This window comes from Pelobates fuscus, chromosome 1 (assembly GCF_036172605.1).
Source record: "Pelobates fuscus isolate aPelFus1 chromosome 1, aPelFus1.pri, whole genome shotgun sequence".
NCBI lineage: Eukaryota > Metazoa > Chordata > Amphibia > Anura > Pelobatidae > Pelobates > Pelobates fuscus.
The window spans coordinates 337706960-337720052 of NC_086317.1; the positions used below are offsets into that span (position 1 = coordinate 337706960).

Sequence of the window (13093 nt, forward strand, 5' to 3'; positions counted from 1 at the left end):
AATTTGATTAGTTCAAGTTGGCAGTTTGAAAGGTTTATTTTTTTTTCCCTGGAGAGTCAGATTTAGAGGTGGAATTAGATTAGAATAAATTGAAGAGCAGAAAAGTTTTGCTCATTTCATTCTGTAATGAGCAGCATGAAAGAAAGCTCTATAAATGTATTACGAAGGTTTTAAACATTTAGTCTCACAGAACCTCAAGATGTGAACTTGCTCGTATTTTTTTTTATTTTTTTTTATGTTTAATGGTTTTTTGGTTGTTTTTTTTTTTGTTTTTGTGTTTTTTTTTGTTTTTTTTTGACACCCTGTGATTTTCACCCCTTATTTATACTAATGTTTTATTTAAGTTTAATTTAATTTCTGGGAATGAAAAATAAGTACCGGTATTTGCCTTATTCTTTATACTTAAGAGTTCTGAATGATCCATGTGAAAGGCAAATCAAATAGCTTAGAAATGAAGCATTTAAAGGTTTTGCTGTACAGTAATGTAAACAAATGCAATGTTGCACACACATGAAGTATATAAAAGGGCCAAACTAAATACCATTTTAGGTTAATGAAGCAGATTTGGTCTATGATTATTGCTCATGTAGTCTGTGCAATTCTTTTACATTTAGGAGTTAAACCACTTTTCTAATACAGGCTTAGCCACACCTCCCTTGACTGTGACTTACACAGCTTCCTTACATACTTCTGGAAAAAGAGTCTACATTTCTTAGCTTTCCTTGTGACACTGTGTAATTTATAATTAAAGGGACACTATACTCACCTGAACAACTTCAGCTTAATGAGGTTGTTCAGGTGAGAGCTATAGCTCCCTGCAGCCTTTCTCATGTAAACACTGTATTTTCTGAGAGAATACAGTGTTTACATTGAAAGCTAGGAACACCTCCAGTTGCAGCCACTCAGAGTGAACCAAAGGGAATTCGGAGTTGATGGAGGCATAATATGCCTCCATCCACTCAGATCTACTGTCAGCAGAGCATCGGGCAGCCCTGTGCAGAGCATCCTGTGATTCACTGTCTCCTCCCTCTGCATGCAGACACTGAACTTTCCTCATAGAGATTCATTGATTCAATTCATCTCAATGAGGAGATACTGATTGGCCAGGGCTGTGTTTGAATCATGTTGGTTCTGCCCCTGACCTGCCTCTTTGTCAGTCTCAGCCAATCCTATGGGGAAGCACTGTTATTGAAACAGGGTACCACATGTCAGCAGACTGCTTGTTTTTTTAGGCAAACATCATGCAGAGTTACAGCTTCTGGCTTGAATACAGTAATATTTTTACTATATTTATGGAGGCATGAGGGGCTCAGGGGGCTAGATGGTGGTGTTAACACTATAGGGTCAGGAATACATGATTGTGTTCCTGACCCTATAATGATCCTTTAAAATTGAGAATTTCTGATCTCCTGCTCTGTTAATAGCTTGCCATATAGCTTTCTGTGTGTAAGCAAATTGTTAAATTAAGAGCGTTTGGGATAGAAACATCTAAAGTAAACTTTGCATTGTGCTGTCTTTGATGCTAAAAAAAATTAAGCTCTTTTTCTGGAAGAGTGTACTGAGGCTGTGTGAGTCACAGCCAGGGGGATGTATGTGATTAGGGTTGCATAAACAAAGTGATTTAACTCCTTAATGTAAGAAAACTGAGCAGCGAGACTGCAGTGGCATGATCTATACAACAAAACCGCTTCATTAAGCAGAAGTTATTTTGTTGTTTAAAATGGCCCTTTAAATGAGATATACCAAAAAATGAAGGAAAGACGCACTCGTCCTGGATGCTTCATGGCAAATATGTCCCAATGTCCATTCTTTATGTGGTGGTGACTGGTGAGGAGTTTTGAATATCTTCATTATAATATAGTGTGCGCATGTGGTGCTGTGAGCAGATACTGACAGACATGTTATTTCCATAACAATCTCCCCTCCTCTTACCTGACCTTGCCGTATACCTTCCAGAGGGATTTTAACCAAGTATTAAGTAAAACCAAAGTACTGCTTTGTGTGGTATAAAATGTAGCTTTATGTTTTGCATAATGATAATGGAGCAAATGGTTCTAAAATAGTTTTCATTTAACAATGAACACTTGTCAGTTTGAGACTTTTCCTAATTCCCAGCCATTGCTGGAAGTTGACTGTCAATGAAGATATTTTGAAGATAGTATTGAGATAGTTTGTCAATGAAGATGGCACTGATGTGTGAGTGGTACAATAGGTGTTTTGTGGGAAAAACAGATGTCAATCAATGTAATTGAAAAAATAAATTGGAATTTTTCCTATAGGGCAAAAATTAGGTTAGTCCGTTTCTTCCTTAAATATGTTCAGGAGTTGACATTTTTCATAGATAATCTGTAGTGTGTAAATTAAATGCTTATTAAATTGGACTTTTTTATTTTAATAGAGGGCTTACTTAGTATACACAATGTCTGTAGTTTTACTGATAAATTTGTTACTTGGTCAATAAGACTTGATTTGCACCTTCTTGTTCACAAATGTGGGTATAAAGCTAATGGTTATGTTTTAAAGTGAAATGCACATTATATTTGGTAATTGTCTTCTTTTTTCAATTTTATTTTAATTATTCTATTTCAGGCAAAGCCGAAGCTAATTGAACCCATAGACTACGAGAATGTGATTGTGCAGAAGAAAACGCAGATCCTGAATGATGCTTTGCGGGAGATGCTTTTGTTCCCATATGATGACTTCCAGGTAAATGTGTGGTTTCTGTATGTGTTTATTAATGGCTTTATTGGCAAACTCTGTAAAGTAACTTGGAATAGCCGATCGAGAACTTAAATAAAAAAAATGATGGGCTTCTTCAATAATCTTGCAATTAAGCTGACATGGAAAGAAGATCTATCAGTACACAAACCTTGCTGGTGTCAAACTGTTAACAGAAGTGGCGGAGGGAGTAAGTTGGGCTGAGTATTGCAGCACTCTATCATTCATATATTTTAATCAATGACATTTTCAAGAACCAAACTGCATCTTGAAACACATGCACAGTACTCATATGTCTGTCTTGTTTTATGGAATATGCTTCTTTCACCCATACAGTCCTGTTGTAAATGAAGATACTTAAAGGCTTACTCCATACCTCTGGAGCCCACTGTAGTGGTTATGATGCCAGGAGCTATCCTGGCTACCTTTCCTCTTACCTGGGTCACTGCTCAGCGCCTACGGTCCTCCAGGAGCAGTAATGATATCCAGCTTTAACAAAGTTGATCCTGCCGGTCATTCGTTGACTGAGCGTGTCTGCTCTCCGTTCTCAGCAAATTAATGGAATTCTGTGCGTAGTAATGTGCAGATAATTGTCATTGACTCTTGTTCTGGACTTGATAATGACACTGCCAAAAGTGGAGTTACATCTATATCAGCAAGGGGTTCAACTCTAAATGTGCAGTGTTTCAAACCAAAATACTGCACAGACGGACTCTAGACTTGGAGTAACCCATTAAGTTTTCAATCAACACTAAAATTGCAGGAATGAGCATTCACTCTGATTGATACATGGAGTGGGTCACACGTTCATCACTGGCTTGCAGTGTGTAGTACTACGGAGTCTCATAGTGATTACATTGCAACCAGCTTTCAAATGGAAACGATGGGGTGGAAAAAAGATATTTAAAGTGACACTGTAGGCACCCAGACCACTTCAGCTCATTGAAGTGATCTGGGTGCAAACTTCTATCACCTTTAACCTTTATAAACTGCAATAATTACCTGCTAGCGTTAACTCCTTCTCTATTGGGAGGGACTTCCGGATTCTTAGACGACTTTTGGACGCCTAAACGATGCTGGACGTTCCCAGGCTACGCATGAGGACTTCCAGCTTTACCGGAATCCTCATAGGAAAGTAATGGATAACGCTTTCCTATAGGGAAATCTTAATGCAGGCGTGGCCATTGCCACGAATGCGCATTAAGTCTCCCCCGACGGCAGACGTTTGCGGGGAAAAGCGTGGGCGGAGCTGAGCCAGCATCAAGTGACATCAGTGCTGGACCCAGGTAAGTGACAGAAGGGGTTATTAACCCCTTCTGCATTACGGGGATGGGCTTTGACAAAGGGGGAAGCCATAGTGCCAGGAAAATGAGTTTGTTTTCCTGGCACTATAGTTTCCCTTTAACATTTTTATTTAAAAATAAAAATAAATGATGGAGTTAATTTAAAAAATAAATAAAATATTCTTTAATAAAAGAAAAGAGGGGAGTATATAAAAATTGGGTAGTTCCTTTACATTAAACAGAGCTAACCAAAACACAGAGATGTTGACAGTGGAGGATCTTTAATTAAAATAAATGTCCTGACTGATATTATTCCAAGAGCACCTTGCTGTGAAAGACAATAAATCACTGTTTGCACTGACATTAGGCCAAGGTCAGAGTCCGCTTCAGAGGTTCACATAAAGGGAAATCTTCTGGATATCAGAATGCAGCGCTTACAAACTATTCATCTTCATGGACAAATATCAGAAATCTAGAATAGATCATCCTTCCTTAGTGCAACAAGTGCAACCCTTTAGATAAATATTTCTAGAAGAAAGGTTGACCCAGCTTAGGTCACACCTACTACAGAGATCAAACTGTAGCTAGCATATTGATTCACAGCTGCACGCTGTGTGTGAAATCAAACAACAAAAAAAGGTATTTAAATAAACACAGTTTTTTGATCTTCCACATAAATCAGTCATATTCAATATAGCCTTTGTATAGGGCTTGATTGTTCACACTGTATATATCGTGTCAGAAATGCAAGCCCTACATATACAACAGCAGAACAAAGGCATTTGTGGCTTGGGTTAATCTTTTACAAACCTTGCATTATCAGCTGCAAAAGAAGTCAAAGCTAAATCAATATTTCTTACCAGAGCACCAGTAGTTCAGTAATTTCACAAAAAAAACATTATAGGAGGCTGTCAATGACCTAAAATAATTAAACGAATGCCTAGAAAGCCACTCTAGATTTAGAACACCATAAAGGGGAAATTAGTATAGAGTATTGCTTCAGACCTGATGAAGAGAGAAAAACTCTCTGAAGCGTGTCTTTGAAATATTATTAAGGTATCGTTGCATACTGCAATACTCTAATTTTGGCTATATATATATATATATATATATATATATATATATATATATATATATATATATATATATATATATATATATATATATATATATATATATATATATATATATATATATATATATATATATATATATATATCTCTTTATTTCCAATATGGTTGTGTTACATTATCGATATTTCAGACCATATGCAGACTTTCATCAGGATGATGTAGAATGTTAGAGACTGATAAAATCTTAAAGAAAGCTATTTCTTCAAGTTATTGCTGCTAAAGGTGGTCCTACAAGCTATTACATCAAAATATGTATTTAGTTTTTCACATTTGGCTTCTCCATTTTTTCTTAATTTTTGTTAAATAAAGCATGACACGTTGTGTTGTCATGTGTTGTTCATCTGAAGTTGTATTTACTTAATTTTAAGACCTGCTGAGGAACAGATGATTTTTATTATGTCCTGATATGTAAAACCGTAAATTAAAAAAGGGTGTACTTTGTTTTTCCTATGACTGTATGTCAACAAAAGTCAACCTGCACCATAATCACAACAGTATTTTGCATAGTGTGTTACGCTTGGTATCCTGAATTGATTTCCCTCTTGGAGTACCTGAATCCTACAGAAAGACTTCATAAGCATCTTGAGAAACGAATTGCTAAGTCACTTACTGTCTCTGTTTTTGAAATTTTTTATTTAAAGTAGTGAGTAGGCTGGAAGTACTGTAAATGGCAAAATATCTGTTTGTGCTTGGTCCCGTTGAACATTTTCTGTAGATTGTCTTCTATGTCTGTGAGCCGACTTTTCAAAACCTACTGTTTGTTTTTGTCTGTCATATTAAGTTTGGTTATAATCTTTACTCAACGTATGTAGCTCTACGGAATTTTTATCACTGCATAAATAAATGATTATTATATAGGTCACACATATGTGTTCACATGATCCTGGTTCTACTTAAACGTCGTTCAAATGTTCTCGTTCCTGAATAAAAACAAGTCAGTTGTATATTTAATTGCTTGGATAGGAATATGCAGACTAAAACAGGCTGCTACTGGGCCCATATTATCAAGTATTACATAGTGATTTGATTTTACATGGAGTGATTGTCGATGGGCATAGAAGATGGCAAATGGTGGGGGTGCAGATTTTAAGCAAAAGAGGGGTGCACCATATGTAAGTATTCATGTTGCTGGAGGTTAGTTTCTTTTGGGGATTCAAATATTGAAAGGAAGTCCTATAATGGAAAACACATGTTATGCATCATTATTCTGCTTTTGTAATTCTCTTTGGCTTAAAGTTTGTGAAGATGACGCAGCTGCATGAAGGACCAGCCGTTTTACCTGCTCAAACTTTAGTCAAAAACCTTCATTCCTAGCAGTCTATTTCTGCCTCTGTTTTTCCAAGGTTGATAAATTGAGTAGGTTATCTATTAGTTAATATAAAAATTATTTTATTGTTAAAGTAGGGATAAAAAATTCTGCTTATAAATTCCAGGCTTGCAAGGGTCTGTCTAGTAACATAGGACTTATAATTTTAATGCCAGATTTATAACACATTAAAGGAACACTATAGGGTCAGGAACACAAACATGTATTCCTGACCCTATAGTGTTAAAACCACCGTCTAGCTCTCCTGGGCCCTTCATGCCTCCATTAATGTAGCAGAATCTTACTTGTATTTAATCCTGAAGCTGTAGCTCTGCATGCGGTTTGCCTCAGAAAAACAAGCTGTCTGCTGACATCATCAGAAGTGGTGGCCTGATCCATTCACAATGCTTCTCCATAGGATTGACTGAGACTGACAAGGAGGCAGATCAGGGGCAGAGCCCTGGCCAATAAGCATCTCCTCATAGAGATTAATTGAATCAATGAATCTCTATGAGAAAAGTTCAGTGTATGCATGCAGAGGGAGGAGACACTGAATGTTTGGATGCATTTTAGGCAGCCATGACACAGGAAGGATCTCTAGCAGCCATCTGAGGAGTGGCCAGTGAAGTTATCACTAGGCTGTAATGTAAACACTGCGTTTTCTCTGAAAAGACAGTGTTTACAGCAAAAAGCCTGAAGGTAGTGATTCTACTCACCAGAACAAATTTAATAAGCTGTAGTTGTTCTGGTGACTATAGTGTCCCTTTTTGATTTCCTCGTTTTAATTTCCTCACCCCTTAATCTGTTTGACACAAATACTCTCACACATAAATACCTACAGACACACTCACTCACATGTTGGTGATAGAGTGAATGCAGATTCAGAGGCCTGCATTTTTTAACACCATGCCTGATGCACAGCTGGTAGTTTAGCCTTATTACTGAAATGGATGGGTCAGGGAATTCTAAAAGGGGCAATCCAAGCTAGATGTGATTTCTTATCTCTTTTGTGATGTGTTACTTACGCAATGTATTAGAAAAAGTAAAGCTGAAACAAAATAATTTAAAATATCTGGAGTTTCATAATATGTTTTTTAGTAAATACATTTTTCTGTCCATTGTTTTCAACTAAATATTTGCTCTTAGCCCCTAAAACCCTACCATTCTTGTTTTGTGAACTGGTTTTCTCATGAATGAAGTTCCTTTGCAGGTGCTGTGCTGGTGTGTGCAAACTTTCAGAGATGTAGACATGCTGTAAAAGAACTCTTATATCATAATGATGGTAGGGATAGTCATATATAGCTGAACAGATTTATATAAAAAGTAGTAGGAAGCTCACGTTCAATGGCCCATACAAGGAGCATTATCAATTATGGTGGTTGGAGGCTGGAGCATTCCTGTAAAAGGGTCCATGTAATCATAGAAACATGGACATAGAAACATAGAATGTGACGGCAGATAAGAACCATTCGGCCCATCTAGTCTGCCCAATTTTCTACATACTTTCATTAGACCCTTACCTTATCTTATAGTTAGGATAGCCTTATGCCTATCCCACGCATGCTTAAACTCCTTCACTGTGTTAACCTCTGCCACTTCAGCTGGAAGGCTATTCCACGCATCCACTACCCCCTCAGTAAAGTAAAACTTCTGGATATTAATTTTAAACCTTTGCCCCTCTAATTTAAGAATATGTCCTCTTGTTGTGGTAGTTTTTCTTCTTTTAAATATAGTCTCCTCCTTTACTGTGTTGATTCCCTTTATGTATTTAAATGTTTCTATCCTATCATGATTATGAATACTTTTTTTACTGCATGTGGCGTAAGGAGGCTGTGGGTTAAGGCCCTACCTTATACTACTGTGACTGTGTTGCAAAGGTTAATAGCAATTCAGACTTGGCTGGAAGTAGTTTGATTTAAAAAATAAAATAAAAGTCTGAACCCATAGCCTCCAAGCACTGTAATTACTACAATACGTTGAAATGTTTATGGTGTTTGAAAAGTCCATTAATGAAATTAGTGCAGATCTCACAATTCTGCATTTGGGTGCTTGTTTAAGAGTGAGTAGTGATCACTGTTGGGAGCAATTTCAATTATCACTTTGGGAGAGCAAATTACAGTGTGGTCTGTGTGGTTTCTGGAAGGGAAGTAATTATTATATATTTAGAAGTGAAGGGAAGAACACCTTCACCAACAAAGGGAAAAAAACAATGTTTTGGTGCGTTTGTTTTTTGTTTTATGTTTTGACCAGACAATACAGAAAAATGCCAATAGTCAAATTTGGTTAAATAATAAATGCAAAATGGAGGAATTCATTCAAATATGTAAATAATCGCAAAAACAGATCTCACAGCTGTCCCTATTTTAAAGAGAATTGTTCTCAATGTGGGACCACTTTTCTAAGAGCTCCTTTTTGTTGGTATTTCTGAGCGTATAACAGAGCTCCAGAGCAATAATACTCACTGTAATGTGTCTTTAACCCCTTAAGGACCAAACTTCTGGAATAAAAGGGAATCATGACATGTCACACACGTCATGTGTCCTTAAGGGGTTAAACAACAAATGGGTTTGGAAATCAGTATTTGTAAATGAGATTAATGGATCTTGTTCTAAATGCTATTTTAGTTGCATTAAAAGAAGCCTAGCTCTGGTCCACTCCACAGGTCTAATCTCATACCATGGCTACTAGCCATTTATTCACAGTTCTGTTCTCCGTTTTGTTAAGAGGGTTATATAAAGTTATCTGGACCCATATATGTAATGTTAAAGGAGGGTGGTAGGTACCTTATCATCATACACATGCTGTATGCATAACATGAACAGCAAATAAGGTCATTATACTAACTTAATTCCTCAGTATGAAAGGAAAAAGGGACACATAGCTGCAGGCACAATGACAGGGATCTTCCTTGAACCATAATGGCATTATTTGGCTGTGTTTGTCAGCTGACACTGTCAGCCAATCAATGCTTGCTTGATACATAACTGTGAGATGACACCAGTAGTTTGCAGGTACCATAACCACTACAAAGGGCTGTATTGTTTGTTTGTACAGTGGCCTTTTAATTGGAGAAACCCCAAAAAGTGCTGACCCTAGCGGACTTGCTGGTGCATGTACTGCTGCTTTGTCCAAGGTTAAGTAGTAGAAGGAACTTTGCAGCAGAAAGTAACTTGATAACATAGCCAGTGAAAACAGTGTTAAGTAAAATGGGGGAACAGCAGCTTTACCACTACAACTAGTCATTGGGAATATTGCCCCTTTCTAATGATAGCCGGCATTTATAAATATTATACAGCATTTTGTTTCATAACCAAGCAGCGCCGGACTGGGGGAAAAAAAAATCCAGCCTGGGCATTTTTGGAAACAGCGTCCCACTGAGAAGGGAGCGGGGTGTGTTTTGTCATCACCAATGACAAGCATGCCCCCTCTTAAAGTGAGCATGTTGGTTCAATGCTCTTCCGGTGCTCTGGTGTCTCCATAGGACAAAAGATCCAGCAAAGGGTATTGTGCATGTGTTTGGAGGCTGCTTGTGGGATACCTCTACTAGCCACTCCTTATATGGCTGCTAAGGCACTCCTGGGGGGGACACTGTGCAGCACTGAAATTCAGTGTTTTCACCCTCTGCATGGAGACACTGAACTTTCCTCAGAGATGCATTGATTCAATGGCTAGATGTTGATTTTAACACTATAGGAATAATGTTTGTTTTTCTGGCCCTATTGTGGTTCTGAACCTATAGTGTTCCTTTAAGTTTTTCTCTGTTTTCTGTGTTCTCATCTTTTCTGATTGTTATTGTTTAAAATTGCCCTGTACCTTCATTTTAAAACGTTACTTCAGGCACCATGACCACTCCGAGAATTGCAGTGTCCATGGTGTCTGGAGTCTGTATGTACAGGGTTTTGCTATAAAACACTACACAAATTGATTTTAAAGGACCACTATAGGCACCCAGACCACTTCAGCTTAATGAACCTAGGATTAACCCTTTCTGCTGTAAACATGAGAAACTGCTATGTTTACTTTAGGGTTAATCCAGCCTCTAGTGGCTGTCTAATTGACAGCTGCTAGAGGCACTTCCATGCTTCTCACTGCGATTTTCACAGTGAGAAGACGCCAGCGTCCATAGGATAGCATTGAGAATGCTTTCCTATGAGACTGGCTGGCTGAATGCGCGCGCGGCTCTTGCCGCGCATGCACATTCAGCCGATGACTGGGAAAGGAGGAGGAGAGTCTCCAGCACCGACGGAGCCTGGCGCTGGAGAAAGGAAAGTTATTAACCCCTTCCTCTCCATCCAGCCCAGCGGGAGTGGGACCCTGAGGGTGGGGGCACCCTCAGGGCACTATAGTGCCAGGAAAACAAGTGTGTTTTCCTGGCACTATAGTGATCCTTTAACCCTTATGCTGTTGGAAGTGTAAATAAAGTTCCGGGCTGGCTAATATCCGTTCTGTACATATTTCTATGCACAAACCCTCATTTAGTGTCCAAGAGAGATCAGCTGATGCTCTCACCAATGAATGAGCAACAGTATTGTCATTCGGCTCTGCAGAACCAGGATATTATAGACGTGCTTAAGAAGAGACTGGGCACTCGGCAGGTACCAGGTAAGTGGGCAAACTATTGCAAAGAGGTTTGCCACATTACAGAATATGAGCCAAGAATATTTCTGCGATCATATCCGTTATAATGGTTGGAGTAGCCCTTCAAGCACTACTATACAAAATTAACTTAGCTGCTATGTATAATTCCATTCATACAACCGCGCACATCATAATTTATGCATCTTGTTTATAAAAGTTCCCTTTTATGCATTACCTTTTATGTGTACCTTGGCACCCCTTGAAGAAAATCTAAATACCCACAGTGTCAAAGTTCATAAAATGAATGTACCCACATTTACTCAAATTTATGTACAACAGTAAAGAAGGCAAAACTGTATCTCCTTTTCTATGAAATACTATTAAATTATAAAAAAGTGTGTGTATGTAATATATATATTTAAACCATTTCTTGAAGTTTCCTGCTATTTATTTTTTTTACTAAATATTTGTTTCAAATTTTAGTGATTGCAATCTTACAATTTTTTTTTTTTTTTTTTTTAAAGTCTATGAACCTAGAAGCAGGAAACCATGCCCTTGTGAGTAGAAAGGTACTGGAAGACTCTGCTTCCGTCCCCTTTTAAAAATAACAATAAACTGCATGTAAAGAAGAACAGATGTCAGCTAGGAAACCCGTGTATGCAATTGTTTTGGGTTCACATTCTTATGGATTGATCCAACCCATTCTGGTAACCCTTTGGATGTCGGTAGACAGAAGTACACATACTTGTAAACACATTGGTTTGCAGTGGGTGTCCCTTGTGCATATTACGATGAGTTGGTATAGCTCAACTGTGTGCTAAATACATGATACTTCTTGAGAGTTTCTCTATTACTATATTTTAAGGGTTTGTAAAATCCTAAACCGAAAACATTTGTTTTTTGGTTGCAGTAATCATTCCTGAAGTGGTGTAATCCCCCCCAACAAAATCTCACCTAAGAGCTTGCACCAAGGCCATGTTCTCTCTCCGGGGGAGGAGGGGGATTTAGAGATTTTAGCTTCTAGTGGGCAATTTAGATGCACCAGAAAATACAAGTTTGCTATGACATTGTCTGTCCGTCCCTTTATAAAGCAGTACAACAAAATTGTCCTTTCTTGTTTTGGCCGATCAGCTGGAATTAATGATTGCACAATAGGTCTGTTTTGATTGTAAAACTTGATATTTTGCAACAGGGTGTTCTAGATTTTATAGGCGTTACATTTAAATGTATGTGACCTGCTTTGGAATAAAACAAAACAAAACAAAAAAGCTACAGCTAAAATTTCCTACTGTTAAAATCTATAGTAACTGTTTAAATTAACTCCATTCATCATACATTAAAGATGTCTTAATGAAATCATTTGCAATCACAAACTAAAGCTCAAGGGACCCTTTGTGGCTAAGCATACATATATATGATAAGGGAGTATTTCTGGTATGAGGGGGCCTGGCCAAGAAGGCAGGCTTTTACAAAACATTTGTTTTGTGCAAAAACTATAAAGGTTTGAGAATTCATAAAAATACAGCATACTAATGAGGCCAAAATGTATTAAATGCATTAAAGTTGTATTGGTAACCAGTGTCCCATTATTTTTTTTTATTTTTTTTACTTTATAGTTTAGAATTTAGCCTCTCCACAACTGAAAACTGAATTATCTGCTGTAGTGTTACTTTTCAAAGAGATGAAACTGAACTACTGCATCCGCTTTGTTTATTATAAATATAATATAAAATGATTTTGTTCAAATCTGTTTGTAAGTGTGTGGCACAGAATATTTAATTGTGTGTGTACTGGTCAGTGGATATATAGAAATATATAGTGTAATCTCACTGAAATTTCTAATCTTTTGTGGGTTTATGTCTGGTAAAACGACAATTACACTGTGTCAAGACTACTTGATGTGAAACCAGCCACCCAATCACTTTCAATTGCTATTTTGATGATACGCATGTATACTGCACATGTGCTGTTTACGCCAACTGTGAAATCATCTTGAACTACATTCTTGCTGAGTGTTTTTATGTATGTTATATCTTGCTAAATTGTATTGCAAAGAACATGTTAAAATTACACAT

General features: G+C 37.4%; 1 protein-coding gene across 16 annotated transcripts in view; it reads left to right on the forward strand.

The window, feature by feature from the left end:
* DOCK9 (dedicator of cytokinesis 9) overlaps nucleotides 1–13093 on the forward strand; it is a 266617-nt gene that overhangs the window by 92863 nt on the left and 160661 nt on the right. For all 16 annotated transcript variants that reach the window (XM_063425570.1, XM_063425524.1, XM_063425509.1 and 13 more), the window contains exon 2: nucleotides 2590–2706. In XM_063425570.1, coding sequence (XP_063281640.1) covers nucleotides 2590–2706 — 117 coding nt within the window. The remainder of the gene's footprint in view (nucleotides 1–2589; nucleotides 2707–13093) is intronic.